The sequence below is a fragment of the Podarcis melisellensis genome (genome assembly GCF_964234715.1).
Source record: "Podarcis melisellensis genome assembly, chromosome: 11".
NCBI lineage: Eukaryota > Metazoa > Chordata > Lepidosauria > Squamata > Lacertidae > Podarcis > Podarcis melisellensis.
The window spans coordinates 8,175,332-8,195,679 of NC_138543.1; the positions used below are offsets into that span (position 1 = coordinate 8,175,332).

At 40.2% G+C, this 20,348-nt stretch overlaps 1 protein-coding gene across 13 annotated transcripts in view; it reads left to right on the forward strand.

The window, feature by feature from the left end:
- The window catches only part of AOPEP (aminopeptidase O (putative)), a 204,936-nt gene that overhangs the window by 76,745 nt on the left and 107,843 nt on the right, over positions 1-20,348 (forward strand). For 10 of the 13 annotated variants that reach the window (XM_081930531.1, XM_081930529.1, XM_081930536.1 and 7 more), the window contains 3 exons: positions 3,268-3,370; positions 3,469-3,576; positions 12,744-12,787. In XM_081930531.1, coding sequence (XP_081786657.1) covers positions 3,268-3,370; positions 3,469-3,576; positions 12,744-12,787 — 255 coding nt within the window. Of the gene's footprint in view, positions 1-1,970; positions 2,080-3,267; positions 3,371-3,468; positions 3,577-10,584; positions 10,847-12,743; positions 12,788-20,348 lie in introns of those variants that run through there. The other 3 variants (XM_081930526.1, XM_081930527.1, XM_081930528.1) reach the window with 3 other exon arrangements.

Consider the following 20,348-nt stretch of genomic DNA (forward strand, 5'->3'; position numbering starts at 1 on the left):
ACAAAAAAGAGAGAAAGGTTCCCCACCCCTGCCCTAGAGAATAGGACATGAACCCACAGGTTAAACTCAAAGGAGATTTCAGCTAAACATTAGGGAGAATTTCCTGATACTGTGAGTTGACAGTGGGACAGACTGCCTCAGAAGGTGGTGAACTGTCCCCTCTTTAGAGGTTTTCAAGCAGTTGCTGGATGGTTACCTCTGAGAAATGCTGCAGTAGCTAGAGCTAGGTGGCTTTTGAGGTCAACTCTTTGAAATTGATCCACTCAATCATAGACTCAATCTATCTTTTGCAACCTGAAATTTGGCTTGTCTGGCTGCAGAGCAATCTGCTTACAACATCATATTAGGCTACACCACCCCATAGACTTGTGGGTGTAGAAAACTTAAGCATGGGGCGGATTAATTTAAACCATGTTTCAGTGAGGAAATTCTTCTTTGTTTTAATCATGATTTTCATGATTTTTATTTAATTTTCCTTTTTTATGTGTGAATTTCATTCATTGGCTCTAAGCATACTAAAACATGTTGAATTGATTATTTTACAATTAAATACAGCCTTTAAGCTAGATTTTATACTATGTTTACAGACAATGTATTAAGTATAAACTCTAGTGTATAAAGTTGAGTTGACTGTTAGCTTTCAGTTTTGTTGTTTCATAAAATGTCTCCAACCCCCCAATCCAGTGCATAATTATGCATGAAATTTGGTGAGACTTGTTTATTGTGTTATCCATGTATTTATGTGTAATCCTATGCACAGGATTGCAGCCTGAATCTAATCCAGGGACCTGGGTGGGGCGGAGGGGACTATGTGCAGAGCACAGCATCTTATTTTTAAAAACAGTATTCCCTTATGCTGCACTGTATGTTAATTTCTAAAGTATCCCAGTCTGAAAAAAAGTTTGTAATGCAGTTCAGGGGACTCACCTGATTGTTGTAACCCCGGCCTCATGCTAAACACTACACATAGAGTACTGACCCTAATACAGAATATTTTCCTGGCTGATACAGACCCAGTAGGCAACACCATGTGCACTTGAACTTTTTCTTATTTAGCTTTTATCCTGCTATTTCCCCCAAAGATTTTAAGACAGTGTGCATGGTTTCCCCCTCATCCCACATTTGTATTTATAAAATCCCATGTTGGGCAGGTTAGTCCAAGAGATAGTGGCTCGCCCAATATCATCAAGTAAGCTTTGTGGCTTATTAGAGATTTGAATAAACATGCGCCTGGAAAAGTAGCTGCTCCTGGAATAAATGTAGTTCTAAAAGCCTTCCACCGGTGGCCTGGCCCAGTGTCCATCTTCTGAGCCTTCCCTCTACATCAAGTTCTCACATTACTATAGTTGTGGTATAAGCTATTTTCATTAATATTTATTCGTGTTATTGTATATATGCTAAATCAGACAAGTCATACGTTTGCAAGTGTGTAGCTTGACAATAGGTGCAGATAGAGGAAACAGCCTTATCGCTAGCTGCAGCCAACACAGCTGCTGATGGCCGGTTTTTTTGTGTATTTTGTTTTGTTCCATTTTTTAAAAAATGTGAACATGGCTTGCTCTGATAGGAGGCTTATCTAGACATTAGCTTTCCTACTTCAATTGCTAAGGTATCACATGGGTTTTATAGTGCATTAATTTTACAACAGAGACTGTTTAAAAAACCTATCTTAAAAGTATATAATAAAATTATATTTAACCAGCAACATATCAGAGCAACTAACAATAGTTTAAAAACACACTAAAACTACATAAAAATAGTAGAGCCGTAAATATAAAACATGGGAAGTTAATATTCCAACAGGTTAAAATAACAAATACAATTTTTTTAAAATCTAAGAGGTGTGGACAAATGAAAAGGTATGTCTTGGTGCCACAAAGGCACTAGAATCTGCCATGCCAGACTCCCCGGGGATACATCTGAAAATGAGAAGCCATCACTGTAAAGACTCTATCTTGGCTCACCAACAGCTTCATCTCTGAAGGGAGAGGGACTTAAAAAAGGTATTCAGATGAAGATCTTAATACGAGGGGGAAGGACATGGATTACTGGGGCCAAGCTATCTCTCCATCACTCCAGCCTCATTTGATTCCTGCCACTTCGACATTTACGGTATACACAAGGCTGGAGCTAAAAGAGCTCCTGAGCTGTGAGTCTGATATTTAAGGGGAGTTACAACCTTATCTAGAACAGGCTGAGTACCACCTACCAACAATAATCTTGTTGGGATTATGTTGTAGTTTATTGGCCCTTATTCACTCTATTACTGATCCCAGATACTCATTTAGTACTTCTGCTCACCCCAGATCTCCATATGACCTCAGTCAACACTTTCATGTAGATGCACTAAAGCACGCCACAGTATAAACACCAGCTTTTGTTGGACATAACCTGGGAAAAATAGCTAGTGCAAGCATCCCTTAGCTACTTACTCTGTTACAACAGGCTCTACCTGAGAGAAGAAGGTTGCCCCTTTTCCCCCTCCCAACCCTGTGATTTAAACTAAAGAGGTCAGGCACTAGTAAGCAATAGTTTTCTGACACAAATTTGGAAACTGGACAACCATTGATGAAGAATTCACACAGTTTGAATTTGTTCTGGATATTGTCCTCATGGGTGATAATTCAGTGGGCTGAATGTTTCAGGCTTTGTTTTCAAAAACTCTGGCTGCTTTTCTTTGACGTGCATGGAAAATTGCAAACTAAAGAAAAATAAAGAGAAAGCTTAAGTCCTTTTTTTCAATGTATTGGGCATAGATGAAAGAGCCCATTCATCCTTCCAGGTGTAGCCTTGTGAGCTGCTAAGCCTATGTTCAGGTAAGAGCAGCCAAAATATGTTACTGGATGTAATGAATTCAATATCCTTCCTTTCCATTTCCCTCCATCTAAAGTGTCTCCATCTCTTCTAATTTCCCTTTGCGCATAGTGTGACACTCCTGCCTGTGTAGCATGTCTTAGCAGAATGCCATGTGATATGATGTCATGTCTGGGAGAAGAGTTAAGTCGCTTCACACCAGCTTAGAATTGGCTACTAGTTTAAACTTCAGCTGTTTGCGTAGCCATATATAAAGTTACATTAGAAAAATGCATTGCTGTACTACTTTTCCCACGAACGAAGTTACCTGAGTAAGTATGAAACCTCCTATATAGCAGACAATGCCTGAAGTAAAACAGAACGTTGTAATTAAGTGTTTTAATTGTGAGACTTTTTTTTAACATCCTCGTTGTATCTGTTTATCCAGATCTTGAATTATTTGTGCCCTTTTAGGCCCAAGAAAGAGAACACTGGCAAAGCAAGTGAATCTGGAGCATCTATAATCAAACATGGCCTGAATGCAGAAAAAGTGTTCATGCAGGTTCATTACCTGAAGGTCAGAATGCTAAAACCGGTACTCTCAATATGACAAATCAGTATTTTGTACAAATAAGAAAGGAATAACATCTTGTATGCCTTGTTCGCTTCATCCAGGGTTATTTCCTTCTGCGATCTTTTGCGGGGAAGGCTGGAGAAGCTGCATATTTTGCCTTTTTAAAGAAGTTTGTGCGGGCTTTTCATGGACAGCTGATACTCTCTCAGGTACTTGCATCTTTAACTTAAGTCAAAGTAATCCAGGAGTTGAAGAACCTTTCCTATGAGGACAAGCTAAGCATTTATGTTTTAGAAGCTTGGAGGTGGGGGAGCGTGCAGCAAAGTGAGCAGAGACCATTTTAAATCTCCCTTTCATAACACTAGAACTTTCCTGGTGAAGTTGTAGGCAGTTGATTCATAGCAGAAAAGGGAAAGTACTTATTCACACATTGCAGGATGTGGTGATGACCACTGGCAGGCAGAACTATTCAACTCCCTGATCCTCTGTGGAGGTGGCCACCTGCCCATGGGACTGGGCCAGCATAGGTTCTGCTGAATTCTGTGTGGAGTATGTGGTGGCAATGGACTTGAACCAGGTCTCTTGCTTGCAAACTAGAGCCGTGAAAGGATTCTTTTTCCACCCCTCAGCTAACCAGCATAAGCACCAGGTGTTGTGATTGCAGTGTTGGCTGTGCCACTCCATCAAGCACCACTGTTGCCTGAGGATTGCATCTTTAAAAGGGAACTAAATAAATTCATCAAGAACAGCTTCATTGGTTGGTAACAGTCATGACAAGTGGAACCTGTAATGAAATGTCACAGTATATCCTCACCCCCTAACAGGAATGGGCCCATTCAGGGTTCCAGCCAGCCATGTCCTCCTTCAGCATACTATGAATTGTAAACAGCTCAGGAAGGACAATTTATCCACTCCCCTGGTTTTCCAGTTTTCCATTCCAAGTGGTGCTCGAGATTATATGGCTCCTGGAGGCCTCTGAGAATGTTTTTTTCTTGCTTTTTTATCCGACCCCCTTTGTGTTTTTACATTCTTCTGGATACTGGGATTAGTTCATTTATCAGTTGCCCCATTGTGGTTCTAAACCGCCTGAGTTTATTTTTAGAGAGAACGATAGCTAAGTGCAACCTATACAGCGGTACCTCGGGTTACATACGCTTCAGGTTACAGGCTCCACTAACCCAGAAATAGTACCTCAGATTAAGAACTTTGCTTCAGGATGAGAACAGAAATTGTGTGGTGGCGGCAGTGGCGGGAGGCCCCATTAGCTAAAGTGGTGCTTCAGGTTAAGAACAGTTTCAGGTTAAGAACGGACCTCCAGAATGAATTAAGTACGTAACCAGAGGTATCACTGTAGAGGCAACCTATTCCTCTCAGTATCAGTTACTAGAAGTGAAGGGCAAAGAGAATTGGAGGGCTGTTACCTTCATGCCCTGGTGGTTGGCCAGTGTTGGAAATGGGATATTGGGGTACGTGAATCCTGGGTTTGCTCCTACGGGGCTTATGTGCCTAACACTAAGGTGGGTGTTCCATTGTTGCTGTTATTCTTATCTTAAGATTTTAAGAAAACTTCAGGCATAGAAAATACATTTGTCAGGATATGCAAGATGTGTGCTCCCCAAAACTGGTGTCTGGCCATAAAGAAAGCTACAAGGAAGTATGTTATGGATGCTATGATTTAATCTAATTGATCTATCGAGGGCTTCTAATCATGATGTCAAAATGGAATCTTTTTGCTCAAATGCAGTATAGAATCATAGAATTGTAGAGTTTGAAGGTACCCCAAGAGTCATCTAGTCCAACCCCTGCATTGTAGGAATCTCAACTAAAGCATCCATGACAGAGTAAATCCCAGATATCTTAATGCCGTTCTCATGAGCCTCCAAGGATCTTCTAACTGCTCTTGGAAGCAGAATGCTGAACTAGATTGACCTTCATCTGATACAGAGTAGTTATTATGTTTCCAACTTTCCCCTTGTAAATCATCCTTAGTTATATTAACACAACCTCTATTGAATATTTCAAAAACTAAACTTTGGTTTGAATATAAGAATGAACGTACAAAAATGAACTGTAGCAACAGAAGCAGATAATCTTTTTTGCCTGCTGCTTCTTTCCAGGATGGCTTTGTTAAATTCTTATGGAAACACATTTCAGTCATGCTTTGTTACTCAAGGTTGCTATTGTTTATAGAGAGAAATTGCTTCTGGAGTATTAAAAGGGTCAAGTGGAGGCACACAGAAGCCTCTCTTTTCATAAGGTATCTTAATGTAAGGTTAAAAATTCAATCTTGATTTTCAGCATGCCATATTGTGAACAACTGCACTGTGTTGAAAGAGAACTTCTGCATGTCATGAGACACATCACCATCAGATAATGGATATTTTCATTTAGACCAAATTAAACGGACTTATATTTAAAAAAAAAAATATTTGCTTTCTTTCTGATATTGACATTAAGCCTATGAAATAAGAATGCCAGCATGCATTCATAATATTTTTGTGGTGACCTGCTTAAAAACATGAAAATAAGATAAAATACAACTAGGTTTCAAGCTGAACAAAATATTTCCCTGTTGTTACAAAACAGAAAATTTCTTTTTACTTCCATCATTGACTGTAAAGATAATTGAATCAAGATGCACTGCTGAGTGTAGAAAAGCCATATTCAAGATGAGTATATACACACACACACTTTTTTCAAAAGACATCAAAACTGTTCCTACATGTTCTTTATCATTTATTTATTTGGTGGTTAGTTTTATTTTTAACTAACTCTTGCTCCATAGAGCAGAGAGACCTACACACAGCTCCTAAGTGGTCTGCTATCTAGGCACAGCTCCATATGGAGCCCACTTCATTTCAGCTGTTGAATTGTGTGCCTTTAGGCCATTTTTAAAGAATCTTTAGATTATTTTCTTGCAGTGGCTTCCATAAATAAATGCTGTCTTGTGTAGATTTGTACGTTAGTCCCTGGCTTCATAAACTATGATTTACCGTATTTTTCGCACCATAGGGCGCACCGGACCATAGGGCGCACCCAGTTTTTTGGGAGGGAAATAAAGGGGAATAAATTATTTTCCCCCCAGGCGCGGGGCTGGGGCGGGGGAAGCTTGAGCTTCCCCCGACCCCAGCCCCCAAACAGGCAAGTCTCCGCAAGCCGTGGGAGCGCTCCGCAAAGGTCCACGAAGCCTGGATGCGCTGAGCTCAGCGTGCGCAGGCGTCAGCATGCAGGCAAGTCTCCGCAAGCAGCGGGAGCGCTCCCGCTGCTTGCAGAGAGGTCCGCGAAGCCTGGACGTGCTGAGCTCAGCGCGCGCAGGCTTCAGCATGCAGGCAACTCTCCGCAAGCAGCGGGAGCCTAGCGCTGGGCTCCCGCTGCTTGCGGAGAGGTGTGCGAAGCCTGGAGAGCGTGAGGGGTCGGTGCACACCGACCCCTCTCACTCTCCAGGCTTCAGCGAAAGCCTACATTCGCACCATAGGACGCACATACATTTCCCCTTCATTTTTGGAGGGGAAAAAGTGCGTCCTATGGTGTGAAAAATACGGTACATCATGACCACCTACTTCTCTGTTGTCCCTCCTCTCTGCTTGTATGCCAGCTTTCACATTGAGATTCTTGCTTACATTAAACCAATGTTCTCAATTTTGTCCAAAGGGCTGCATCCAACTAAATCATTGTGCATGCAGAACAGCATCTTTAAAAGCAATGGAATGTGCCCTCTCTCAACCCCATGCACTCCCAAATATGTTATGGGGGTTCCTGTAACCCGCTGGAACAGATTTAATGGAAGTGCTGGGATATGTGGAGGAAGGAGACAGTGGAAGTTACCCTGCACTCACAGAAGTTGTTCCAAGCATTCAGATTTAGATGGACACAACTGGGGAACTTTGGTGTAATTTTAGTTAACAAATCAGGTCAATAACCCAGAATTTGTCATGGTCTGCTTTCTGACTTACATGCCTTTTTCTCATAACATCTAACTTGCCCTAGTTCAGCTCTAGTTCAGCTCTGTGAGAATTATGGCTAAATTGGGATTTCAGCTTGCATCTCCTTAATCTTAAATCAAAGCTTTTTTCATTGCATGATACAAAATTCAAATAGGGTGCTCAGACAGACCCTAAAGGATCAGACCAAAACATGGCAACATCAAACCAAAAGGAGAGATGATAAAGGCTTGGGGGGGGGGGAGCAAAGAAAGGAAATTACTTTCTAAAGATAAAATGTTAGAGTTCCACAGTGGGATGTAAGTGGGAATACCACAGAGAGGATGTTTTATAATTGTTCAAAAATAATAATTCAGCTTGGTAGTTAGAAATATTACTTGAATCAATGTAGAGAAATGAGGATAGGATATGAATGAAATGAAATCAACACTTTCCCCAGCACAGTATGGCTTCCAACATTACGCATATAAGTTTTTCAAGAGAGAAACGCAGTGAGGCTCTCTGTGTGGAATTTGCAGAAGCACATTGCCTTCCCATCTTCTCATTCTCAGGCCTAGGAAGAAGGGGAGGACTCTTGTACTGCCATCAGCTAAGTAAGGATAGAAGGGAGAATCATATCAAGATGACAATAGCCTCATTATCATGATAGATTTTTCTTAGCTATGGTTACCAAAGCTGGTAATGTTTAGATTCTCTCTGAGCTCAGTAGACTTACTTCCTACCAAATAAGATTCAGATTGGAGCCTTAGAAACCTATGGTCCCTAGCTGTTGGTTGAAAACAAGGCAGCAAAATGCATTATTTCAGTTACACAGAAAGTATTAGATAGGGTAGGAGACTTGAATTTGTTTCAGATAAATCTGCAGGCTTGATGCGAAATCAATTTGCTTAGCAAATTACACAAATATTGCAAAATGTTGGAAGATCTCTGCTCATAAGGCTATTAGTCATCATTGTAAGATCATATTACAATAGAGTTGCTAATCCACCAGTCATTTTCTTTTGCGCCCCAGCAGCCTGCTGTGAAATGTGGCTTTATAAACTGTCCAGCTGTTGTGACCAGATGAAACTTTTCAAACATGCTCCTAACCCTGAGGCAAATGTTTACTAATCAAGAGTTTGAAAAATTGTCGTCTTATTTTTTTTATAGCTATTGTAGATGTGGCAGAAAGCCCCTGCTTAATTTTACATTTGGTTTTTCATGCTCGGTTCCAAAAAATATGTTTAATGAGAGGTGGGGATTGTTGCATAGGGTGCTGATGTCCCATGTTGGTGTTATGATGAGCACCAGAACAAAGGAAAGGAAAGGAGAAAAAGATACAAATGCATTTCTTTTGTTGCCCTTTCCCAGCATTGCATCCAATTGTGTTGCACCCGGCTGCATTTTTAACCTTTTGATTTATAGTGTTTCCTGACAGTAACGCTGTAGCATAATTCATTTAGTAAGCATGCAATCTGTGTATCTCTGGGGGGAAAGAGCATGCATTTCTTGCAGTGGTGCTGGGATATAGTTCAATAATGCAAGTTGAGATGGGAGCTCAAGGTACCCTTTAGATTGACAAGATCTGAGGAGGGTCTGTCAACGATGAAATGGAATCAGAGACAGGAGGGAAAGGATTACACTAAGTTCTATATCTTTATTGAATTTTGTTTTCTCAGCTTTGGCATTATTTGAACCAGAATCAACTAAAGCCAATGGAGATTTTCTACCCTGACCTTCACATTTAGGAATCTATTACTTGAGGATAAAATGCAGCCAAGTCCAGGGCTTTTTTTTTTCTAGAAAAAGAGGTGCCGGAACTTGTTGACCTTTTTTTAGGGAGGGGGCACCCAGCCCAACTTGTTGAGCTTTTTATGACACAAATTGCTGGGCTGCAACACCAGAACTTGCCAAAGAACTCACCAAAAAGCCCTGGCCAAATCCATATTTTGTCTCCCACAAATCTGTGGTGAGAATTGTTTGGGCATTCTCAAGTGCCATTTTGTGATATAACATCTTGGTTGTGCCATGGGAAAATTATAGTCAATTTTGAGCTCATTGTACAGAGATTCTGAATGGTAGATTTGATTATTTGACCTTCATACCTCTGTACAGGATATATATATATATATATATATATATATATATATATATATATATGCACATTTAGACAAATGTGGCTGCAAATGCAGATTTTTATGGGTTACCTAGCATAAATATGAATAAGAATCTTTAACCAAACATCAGATACAGAATAAATAACAGTTTTTAAAGGTTTTAATGTTTAGTATTCCTCTACACCATAAAAAATAATGGGATGGATTCCCAGCATTTAAAACTATGAAGAACAGAGTATAACATCTAAAGTATAAATAATTGCTTGCATTCTGAATACTAGCCTTGTTTCTAGTGGCATTTGTAGTATTTTTCCTAGATCTGAGCCACAGGTGCAAGGAAATGACTTCACATGTGAAACATTAATCAGTTTGCTTTTTTCTCCTTCATTTTGACTGCATGCTCGGTATGTTTTTAATAGTAGTTTTTGTTTATTTTAGTTGAGTAGCAAGAAAGTCTGGAATTTTAGGGCAGGATTTTTTAAAAGTCCATTCTGGTTTCTGTGAGAGAATCCATTGACTAACACCTTTTGATGAAATTTGTGTAATGAATGGAGTGTTGGTAACTATAAATAAATAGAAATGAGTATGAGTTGTTGATTCCACTAGTGCAGTTAAGGTTGATGTTTAGTTTGGTGATGAAAAATGAATATCTTGGGGATAAAATACTTCACAGATTTTAATTTTCTCATTGTAACATCTGCTTCAACAAGTAACCAGCTGTAATACTGATTCATTTGTTGAGATCATAATTTTGCATCTTATTATTAGTTCAGTCTTATTAATATGGATGCTAAAATATCCAAGCTTTTCTATTGTGTGTGAAAGTGTTCTACAAGTTCCATTTTAAGTGATCCTTATCTTCATGGAAAGTATTTTGCTAGCTACATAGAGTTTTCATAATTCGGTTAAAGTAGATATGCAAGCATGAAAATGAATGTGTCTTCTTTGTTGCAAGAAAGCATAGCAAGTATTGTTCCAGTTCTATTCTTTTAGAACTCAGCAACTGCAGAGTTGATTGAAGCTTTTTCTGTGACTAAAACTTCATCAGGCAGACAGAAATATTTGCTCCATTGGATCATTGCTTTTGCATTTTAATATTTAGACAACTTGGGATTATTATTGTTTGGCTAGTTAGGATCAAATTTGTTTGTATTCAGTGTCTCCATCTGTCTGCCAACAGGAGGGCATATTGTACTGGTGCATTTTGATAATAAAGACTACCCGGATACATTTGACTCAGCTGGAACAAAAAGAAATGAGAACGTGTGCAACAACATTTTGTCCTTAGCAATTGTTTTATCTAGATGTGCCTTACAGAGATAAAATATTTTCATCATGGTATGCATCCCAATGATTAGCCCATCCTTTAAATGAATCAAATATGATTAGTGTACAATTTAATAATATGCCAGTTCCAAACATTCTGTTCTGTGTTCCAAAGTTTAGGACACACTTTAATGTGACCCCCGCTCCAAAAGTCAAAATTTGGCTATGTATATGAAGGGCTCTGCAGATAGAAGACTTACCTCCAACTGCTCTAATAGCACCCCAAAGTTCACCCATTTACTTGCTTCCATAAAAGTGAAAAAGTCGGCATGTACCACATGTAGGAACATTGTGGTAGGGAAAACAAAAGTACCCCTCCGGAGTTCTGTAACCCCTTGGGTCCTTGCAAACACTCTCTTTACTGCTCCATCATTCTTCCTGCATCCCTATCACATGATGTCCTGCCCTGTCCCAAAGAGCCCTTCCACACATACCCCAGCTAATTTGAAGGGGCAGGGGCTGCAGATGAAGAGGAAATATTCAAAAATCATGTTCCTTGCCTATTCCACTGATGAATGCCACTGAATCAAAGAGTCTTCCGTCATTGAGCGGCAGCACTGATCCAGCCCAATAACACTACAGTAAACAAATTACATATTTGACTACACAATAAGAATAGGCAGATTGCATTCTTTTGTGGTGGTGATGGTGAAATTGTGTTTGTCTAGGTATAAAGATTTGTTTTGGATAGTGCAATTTTGAATATGCCCACAAAATATAAATATAGTCATATACAGTAGGTGGTTTTGTAATTGTTCTCTGTGTTTGTTAAAAGATGTTCCTCATGAGGCCAGAGGAACATCGTCTGGCTGTGAGTGCTGAACGCCGCTCCCTGCAAGGCCCTTTCCACCTGGCCTAGGGGGTGGGGACCAGACTCACCAGCCCTACTATGTTAAGTAAGTATTCTGTAGTTGACCTCCTTTGTTTTATTTTGAAATCTTTAAGATAATATTTTAGTTTTCTGTTATGTTGCTTTGACTATATACAGTGGTGCCCCGCAAAACGAATGCCTCGCAAAATGAAAAACACGCAAGACGAAAGGGTTTTTCGGTTTTTGCATTGCTTTGCTAGACGATTTTTCCTATGGGCTTGCTTCGCAAGACGAAACGTCTTGGGAGTTCTTGCGAGTTTGTTTCCTTTTTCTTAAAGCCGCTAAGCCGTTAATAGCCGCTAAGCCGTTAATAGCCGCTAAGCCGCTAATAGCCGTGCTTCGCAAGATGAAGAGACTCGCGGAACGGATTAATTTCGTCTTGCGAGGCACCACTGTACTCTATATTTGACTTTCTTCAGATTGTTTTATTGATTTAATATGCTGTAAACGGCTTTGATATGTTTCTTAAAAACATAAAGCGGTATAGAATATAAGTAAAATAAATAAATAAATCAAACATTGACACTTAAGCCTTTGAAATGTAAATTATTTATACAAGTGGGACTTGCAACAAAATGTTGCATTATGGTGTGTTTCTACCCCAAGTTGTAGCAATTTATCCTGTCCCTCTTCTAAGTCACTACATCCCTCTCTGTCATCCCAAATTCTACATTTTCTTACCCTTCAGCAGTCAGCAATCGAAGGCTGCTGAGCACACCGAGTCCTCACTGCGCTGTTTTGGGATTTTGCCTCTTTTAAATAGATATATCAAATCATGATGTTAAATAGGTATGCAAATCATGGTGTTTCCCCAAACCAACTTGGTGCTGTAGTGGCTGCAAAAGGATAGGTACCCACACCTCAAGTTTGGAAATAGAGGGAATGATCCACCCAGCACAAGTATATTTGTTTATCGATTTCTTACTTATGACTTCATATTATGTTCCTGCATTTCGTCTTCTTAATTTTCAAGTGACCATTGCTAAGTGTTCTGATCTCTTGTGATAGCTGTCTGTAAGCCTTGACATTATATTCACGTGTCTATTTTAAATGTTATAAAATGGAATAAACAGTTCAAGTATTGTTAAGTGTGTATTTTTAAATTCATGTTATTAAATTGTGGTCTTTTGTTACTCTTCCAGGACTTTCTTCATTTATTATTGAGCGACATCCCACAGCTAAAACGGTAGGTCGGAATCAGCCTGGGAAAGACCATAATGGGTATATATTCAAAATGGGTTTTGTCTCCAGAATCTCTGCAGATGAAAAGCTTGTATATAAATCTTCCATCAACTTATACACAGACAACAAAATTTAATGTGTGGAATTCAGCGTCATGCTATTACAGATAGCATGCACAGACATACCAACATATCAGCTTGCCCAATGGAACAATTACCCCTCCCCCTTATGCTTTTTTGCCCCTGAGCCAATTTTGGGGAGTCGGCAGGGGAGGGAGAGGGGAGTCCCTGTTGGGCAAGTAGAAGCCCTGAAGGGGTTTGTTAGGTTCTGCCCAATGTGTTTGTCATGCCTCCTATCTAATAAAATAAAGGTAAAGGTACCCCTGCCCGTACGGGCCAGTCGTGTCCGACTCGGGGGTTGCGCGCCCATCTCGCTTAAGAGGCCAGGGGCCAGCGCTGTCCGAAGACACTTCCGGGTCACATGGCCAGCGTGACAAGCTGCATCTGGAGAGCCAGCGCAGCACATGGAAACGCCGTTTACCTTCCTGCTAGTAAGCGGTCCCTATTTATCTACTTGCACCCGGGGGTGCTTTCGAACTGCTAGGTTGGCAGGCGCTGGGACCGAGCAATGGGAGCGCACCCCGTCGCGGGGATTCGAACCGCTGACCTGACGATCGGCAAGTCTAGGCGCTGAGGTTTTACCCACAGTGCCACCCGCATCCCTACATCTAATAAAATAAACAAGGGCAATTAATTAATTAATATACTGCCCTTCACCTGCAGATCTCATCTATAGCCCCTCCCAAGAGCTTACAGTGAACTGCACAAACATTGTGGGTGCAGTCCTATACAGGTTTACCTGGGAGTAAAACTTACTCCTGAGAAGACATGTATAGGATTTCACTATAAGCTTAATTAGTATCATTTGTTTAAAGGAAAAGAGAAATGTAGGCAAAGGGAAATGGAAAACGTTTGATATTCTAAAACTGGAATTACCGTAGTTTGTAGGTCTTTGATTTTAAAACTCTTTCACAGTTCTATGGAAACATCCAGCCTCACTGACTTACATAAGCAGGATACCATAGTGATATCAGCTAATTCTTTTCATTAGGAAATCCTTTTCATATTCTTTATAACATAACCGATATTCAGTGGTTTGGTTTTATCATAAAGCAGACTGGTGGATCACTAACAGTTGTGTGTGGTATAAAATTTTATTCTACTATTAATTTGTTTCTGCTAGGATGTTTGACTATATTGTGGAAGCTTTTGTTGTGAAGCCTTGGTTTATAAAATAAACATTTTATGAAAAACCAAAATTATTGAAATAATATGGATTTCTAACCCCCAATGTTTGGGGGGGGGGGGGAATCGAGATACCTGGTTAATTAAATTAGTATGTTTTGATTTTATTAATGTTCTTAGATCTTTGAATAAACTTGATTCTCCCATTTCTTATTTGTATCAATTTTAATGTGCCAGGAACATTTTAATTTTAAATAAGAAGGTTGTAATAGCTGCTTATTCAACTTCTCCCTTAAGAAAGTATGGAGAAGCTTTTAGTTTTATGATAATTTACTGTATAGCTGTGAATATACTATGCTGCCAGCTTTATATATGGTAAAAAGTTACAGTGTGATGCCAAGAGCAACAGAACATGATGTTTATCTAAAACCACACTTTCACCTGCTCCCTGTAGTGGTAACCATATTTTCTCACTCATTGCTCAACACATTTCATTTGCTTGTATAATATGGGAGAAGAGTTATACTTTGTCCATCTGAAATGAAGTATGTGCATAATGACCAAATATTGTCGTTACTGGAATGTGTTCACATATTTAAAAATATTGGTCAGGATTCAAAAAGCCATGCAACTGGTTCTGTGAGCCAAAGGGAACTTTGGACTTGGGGTTCTTGGTTTGTTTTTGGTAACACCAAGCCATTATGCTTCATGGTAGGCTTCTTCTGAAATCAAGGGGTGTTTCAAAACCAGCTTGTGATAGATACTGCATTGGTGGCCGCTGTTCAAAGGAAAATGTCAAAAATTCCACTGGACTGGTGTGAAATTTTTGTATGAGCTTAAGCAGTTTTGGGGATCCTAGCCAGTATATTTATTCAGTCTTTTCCAATACTGAAGCTAGGAAATGTGTTTTTCTTGGAAGGGACAACACATTCCCAGTTTCCTTTCTTTTTTCAATATGCATCTGTGATCATTTTGAATCATATTCCTAAGATGACCATGAATTTTGGCAAACCTTGTCCTAAATTCAACAGTTCACCATTATTGTGGTCCCCAGCAATCACATACTGTGTTGTAAGTGTAAGGGAAATATCTAGACCACTTAATGTTTATACAAGGAATGCTGTTGCATCATGTTGATCTGCTTGCAATAATTATACAGGGCACACTAATTTTATGTGGCTTATTCTTTCGGCATAAAGTCATTCTTCTAATACTGGATATCTGAATCCATAAAGTGAAACCAAAGAGATTATATAGAGCCATATACCAACTGCTGTTATTTTTGTATTGTTGGCTTGCACTGAATTGGCTGCATTCAAGTGCAATGGAACTACATATAAATATCTTCATATTTTGTTGTTTAGTCGTTTAGTTGTGTCTGACTCTTCGTGACCCCATGGACCAGAATACGCCAGGCACTTCTGTCTTCCACTGCCTCCCACAGTTTGGTCAAACTCATGCTGGTAGCTTTGAGAACACTATCCAACCATTTCGTCCTCTGTTGTCCCCTTCTCCTTGTGCCCTCAATCTTTCCCAACATCAGAGTCTTTTCCAGGGAGTCTTCTCTTCTCATGAGGTGGCCAAAGTATTGGAGCCTCAGCTTCACGATCTGTCCTTCCAGTGAGCACTCAGGGCTGATTTCCTTAAGAATGGATAGGTTTGATCTTCTTGCAGTCCATAGGACTCTCAAGAGTCTCCTCCAGCACCATATCTTCATATACCTATATGCTTATATACATTTAGCAAGGGTTGCTGATCCTTGACAAGGGTGCTGATCTATGCACTGGCAACTGTGAACCAGTGGTCCCTATGCTCTGCAGCACCGTCCCAATCAGCACAATCTCAGCATTGGCTGCAACCAGCTGATAAAGAAAGGCCGTCTCCTTGGTATGTGGAGCTGCATTGGCTGGATCCCGGGTGCAGAGGGATGTTGGGTGCCATGTCTTTGGCTGCACCAGGCCTGGGGACTGTAGTCTGTCTGTGTTGGGCACCTTCAAGCTCTATGGATTCACTGGGTGCTATGCTGCTCATTTTGGTAGATCTTTCCCTTTTAGTTGCTTATCTTCATTTTTAGGGGAGGAAATAATGTTTATTGCTGTACAACTTGTGTAGCTTGTTAGTTTCACTTTCAAGAACACCTGTTCTTGGCCAAAATGGTAAACAACTCTTTGGCACACTATAGTGCAGGCTTCAGGAAGCTATCCGCAAGCCTTCGGAGCGCGGCGGGAGTGCCCACCACGCTCCGAAGGCTTGCGGATAGCAGCCTGTTCTGGGGGCTGGGGTTGGGGGAAGCTCGGGCATCCCTCGCCCCAGCCCTGGGCCTGGGGGAAAATAATTCCCCCCCTTTATTTCCCCCCAAAAAAAACTAGGTGCATCCTATGGGCCGGTGCGTCCTATGGGGCGAAAAATACGGTACAATAATTTCCATAGCAATCAGACATGTGTGGTTGTAATTTCCTGACATTTTTGTATTCTGAGGGTGCCTAAGTGTTTTTTTAGGATACTTAAAGCACATGATCTGATGGGGAAAGGCTAGTGTTGAAAGAAAACTCTATAACTGAGGCGACCAGTGTTCTTAGTCAGTGGGTTGCCTCCATGGTTCAGCTGAAGTTCATTCACCTCACTAGACATTACTGAGCCATTTCTGCCTTCGCATGAAAATGCCTTGAAATAAAACTTTTTGCACTGCCTATGAATTTCACTTTTGTATTTCCAGAATTTTATCACAACAGTGGATGGGTGTAGTTGCTCTTCTCTTCCCATTCTCTCTATTCAAAGCATTTGTTTTAGCTATTAATAAAGTATGACTCTTGATCATCTTGTCTGTTTTCTAAGTTAAAAAAAATAACATGCTATGCCAATATTGAAATATATTCTGCTTGTAAACCAGCACTTGTCTGTTTGGCTATATTTCCCTATCAGTCTTAAGATGGCTTAGTGTCATAACTTATTCATTTTTTTAAAAAAAAAAATGTTAGCATTTTCAATAATAAAACAAAAACAAAAACAAACAAAAAATAACAAACACACAAAAATACCAAACTTAAAAACGATTAAAAACACATAAAATTTCAATTGCTTATTTTCTTTTACCTTATTTCTCAGACCTCCTCACACCTCCCCTTCTTGTATTCCAATTTAAATTGTTAGCTCAGCAAATCCTTATTACTTATTTCTCAACTTTAACTTAATAATTTATTTTAACATATTATTATTTTACTTTTTCTCATTAATCCATTTCCTCAATTTATTTTTGCTAACCTTATTTTCATTTAATTTAGTTCATTTTAAAAACCAGTTTTGCCTTATCCAAACTTAAACATCAATACTTATACATCAATACTCATTCTTAAAACATTTTTCTAAGATCGACCAATATTCCCTTCCACGAATTTCCCAATTTTCATACCAATAACAAAACAGAATAGAAACAGAACAAATTATAATTATGTCCCCTTTGGATTCCCAAACTCCACCCCCCCCTTTCCCGGTTTCAGTCCCCTACAAGTGTCCATCAGTCTCAATCTACTATCAGCCTGGAGATCTCACATCCGAGGCTCTTAATTCTCTCTCAGTTCCTCTCTGCCGGTCTTTTTGATAGTCCTTAATATTGAACACCAAATTTCGGAGAGGCTCCGGCCCAACAGGATCCATGTTTCTTCCAGCCAGACCTCCATACTTAAAAGTGGAGCCTATGGGGTACTCCAAATCTTGTTTCTTACTCCTTTCAAGTCCAAATGTCCCCAAAGCTCCGACTTCCACCATAAAATTTGTAATCCTTAGGTCTTCAGATCTCCACATAAGGAGATCTTTCCATTTTTCAATCTCCAATTCAGGCCAGACTTTCCACATCAAATTTTTATCTTCCTTTGTTGCCATCATGTCAGGCCTTAAGCTCTCCTTTAACACCTGCAAAATTACAGCTCCTCCTTCTTTTTCTTCAAAGACAACATCTATCTCCTTCTCCAAATTCTCAAAGCTCTCAGGTTTCTCTGTTTGCCCAGTTGAATAGGCTTCCTGATTCAAATCCTTATCAAACTCAATGATGTTATTTACTGTTAAGTCCAGAGTTGTAACATTTGTAGCCAAAACATCAAGTTGGCCTTGTATCTTTCCCAAGAGAACAAATGCTCTGTCCAATTCCGCCTGGATTTTCCCTCCTCCAGCCATTCTTGTAATGTCCCAAAAACCCCTCTAGAGGGATTTTGGTTCCTTAATATTCCTTTCAGCTCAAATCCAAAAGTCAAGTTAGTTTGTATCAGCTCTTCCTTATTTTCAAATTGTAACAAGTATAACCAGCAGAAACAACAAAAACAAAGTTCTCTTTTTCCGTCTTGACAGCTAATTTGACAGCTGTCAAACTCTTCGATACCTCATCAACAGGCTCTCTCACGGGGCACTCCCGGGTCCGGGGGGGGGGGTGACACTTCAGCTCCCAAAATTAGTTATTTATCCTCCAGAAAGATTTCTTATACTGCCAAACCGTGAAATTAAAATATTTGACCAAAAAAAAAAAAGAGTTATCTCGACCCTAGTTAGCAGGTCCTTTGCTTTAAATTATTTACAAAGCGGGGAGGCGGACTTCCTGTTTAAGCCTTCCCTGATCGTGCCTAATTCATAAAAATTTTCTTTAAAGATCCAATTTCCGTACTAATCACGGGTTGTTATTTTACAGTCTGATTGCTCACAAGAAGAAGTCAGCGCTCTCCGACAATGGCAGTGCGGCTTCACTCCGCAGAAGGAGCAGTCTACTCTCAGCACCGCGCCGCTCACCCCATCCCTGTTCCGGAGCCTTTAAAAAGGCTCCTTCGCAGCTTGGGGGGGCGCAAATGGTGCCCGCCGAGTCACCACGCTCACAGGCTTCACCGCCTGTGATTTTTAGGGGTCCCCGCGTCGCCGCAGCGGCAAGACCCGATCCTGCGGAGCCGATTCCCTCCGGAGCTCAGAGGGAATCCGCCATTAGTCGATCGCGCTAACCCAGAAGTCCCCCATAACTTATTCAAAGCAACCTTGGCAATTATTGTATTTTGTGGATTTTCAGAATCTTTAGACTCCTTCACAGGGCTGTTATTTTAATGCAATCCTGGAAAACCTACAAAATGGTTTATGTTTGCATGTAGATACAGTCTTTATATAGGATTTATGGCTCCATTTTTTCAAGGCTTTGCACAGAAGTCAGTTCTTGGCTGCTTCTTTTCATGCAAGTTGGGACACTCAATTTTTTGTCAAATCCTCTTACCTAATGCAGCCCTCTGTGCCACATCCCATTATTTTCTGAAGCATCACCCAACCCTTGGGCAGCAGTTCTCAGGGTAAGCAGTAGACTTTAGTGAGTAGAGGGGATTGATGACAATCCTTGACTAATGTGAGCAAAAGTGCTTTCCTTTAAGTCAAAGCCACTACTGGATATAACACTTTGTATTTGGCACATTGGTTGGATCCAGGGGGAGCTTCTTCCATTTGAGGAATGTGATTTCTCTGTCTCAGTTGTACAAAACACACAAATTCATTATTCTTTGTTAACAGAGCCTTCTTCAGAGGCTTGCTTAAATTAGTCTACGAAGTACTATGTTCCTGGATGGCACTGTATGAATCACAATCATAATCATAATTAACAATATTAAAGGGAAAGGCACACTTTCAAAAATGAAAATAAATTCATTCTTTGTTTAAAATCTTTCTCCTAAGTTGTGTTACTCTTGTTGCATCTGGTTAATGGACAACCTAAGTGTCTGGGAAAGTGCTGGGTTTATAAGCAAATGCTAAATTACAGCTCCTTTGACATTCCAGGAAATGCTTTTTACTTTTAGCTTGCCTTCTTATCTAAATATTTATGAGGAGACAAGGTATTCCATGGACTGAAAAATCTTAAGAGAAGAGATACAGAACCAAGTTGCCCTGGATGTTGGCTGCCTTTTTAACTTGGTCCGCGTCATCTCCCTTGTGGATGTATCGCTTTCCCTGAACTTCCCTTTCCTTGTGGGCCTCTGCATTATTCCCATTTCTAGGTATAAAAACTCCCATGCTACCTTATAATGTAGCTTGGTGAAGCTAAAAGCAACATACGAAAACATATTTTTACAGGTTCAATGGTCATCATGTGTACTTTGTGGCAAACATGGGTTCGTTGCTATATGACCGTGATGCCAAACTTGGCCCTCCAGCTGTTTTGGGACTACAACTCCCACCATATCTAGCTAACAGGACCAGTGGTCAGGGATGATGGGAATTGTAGTCCCAAAACAGCAGGAGGGCCAAGTTTGGCCACCAGTGCTATATGATGTGTGAACAGTGGAAGGAACATTGAAAGCTAATTACAGT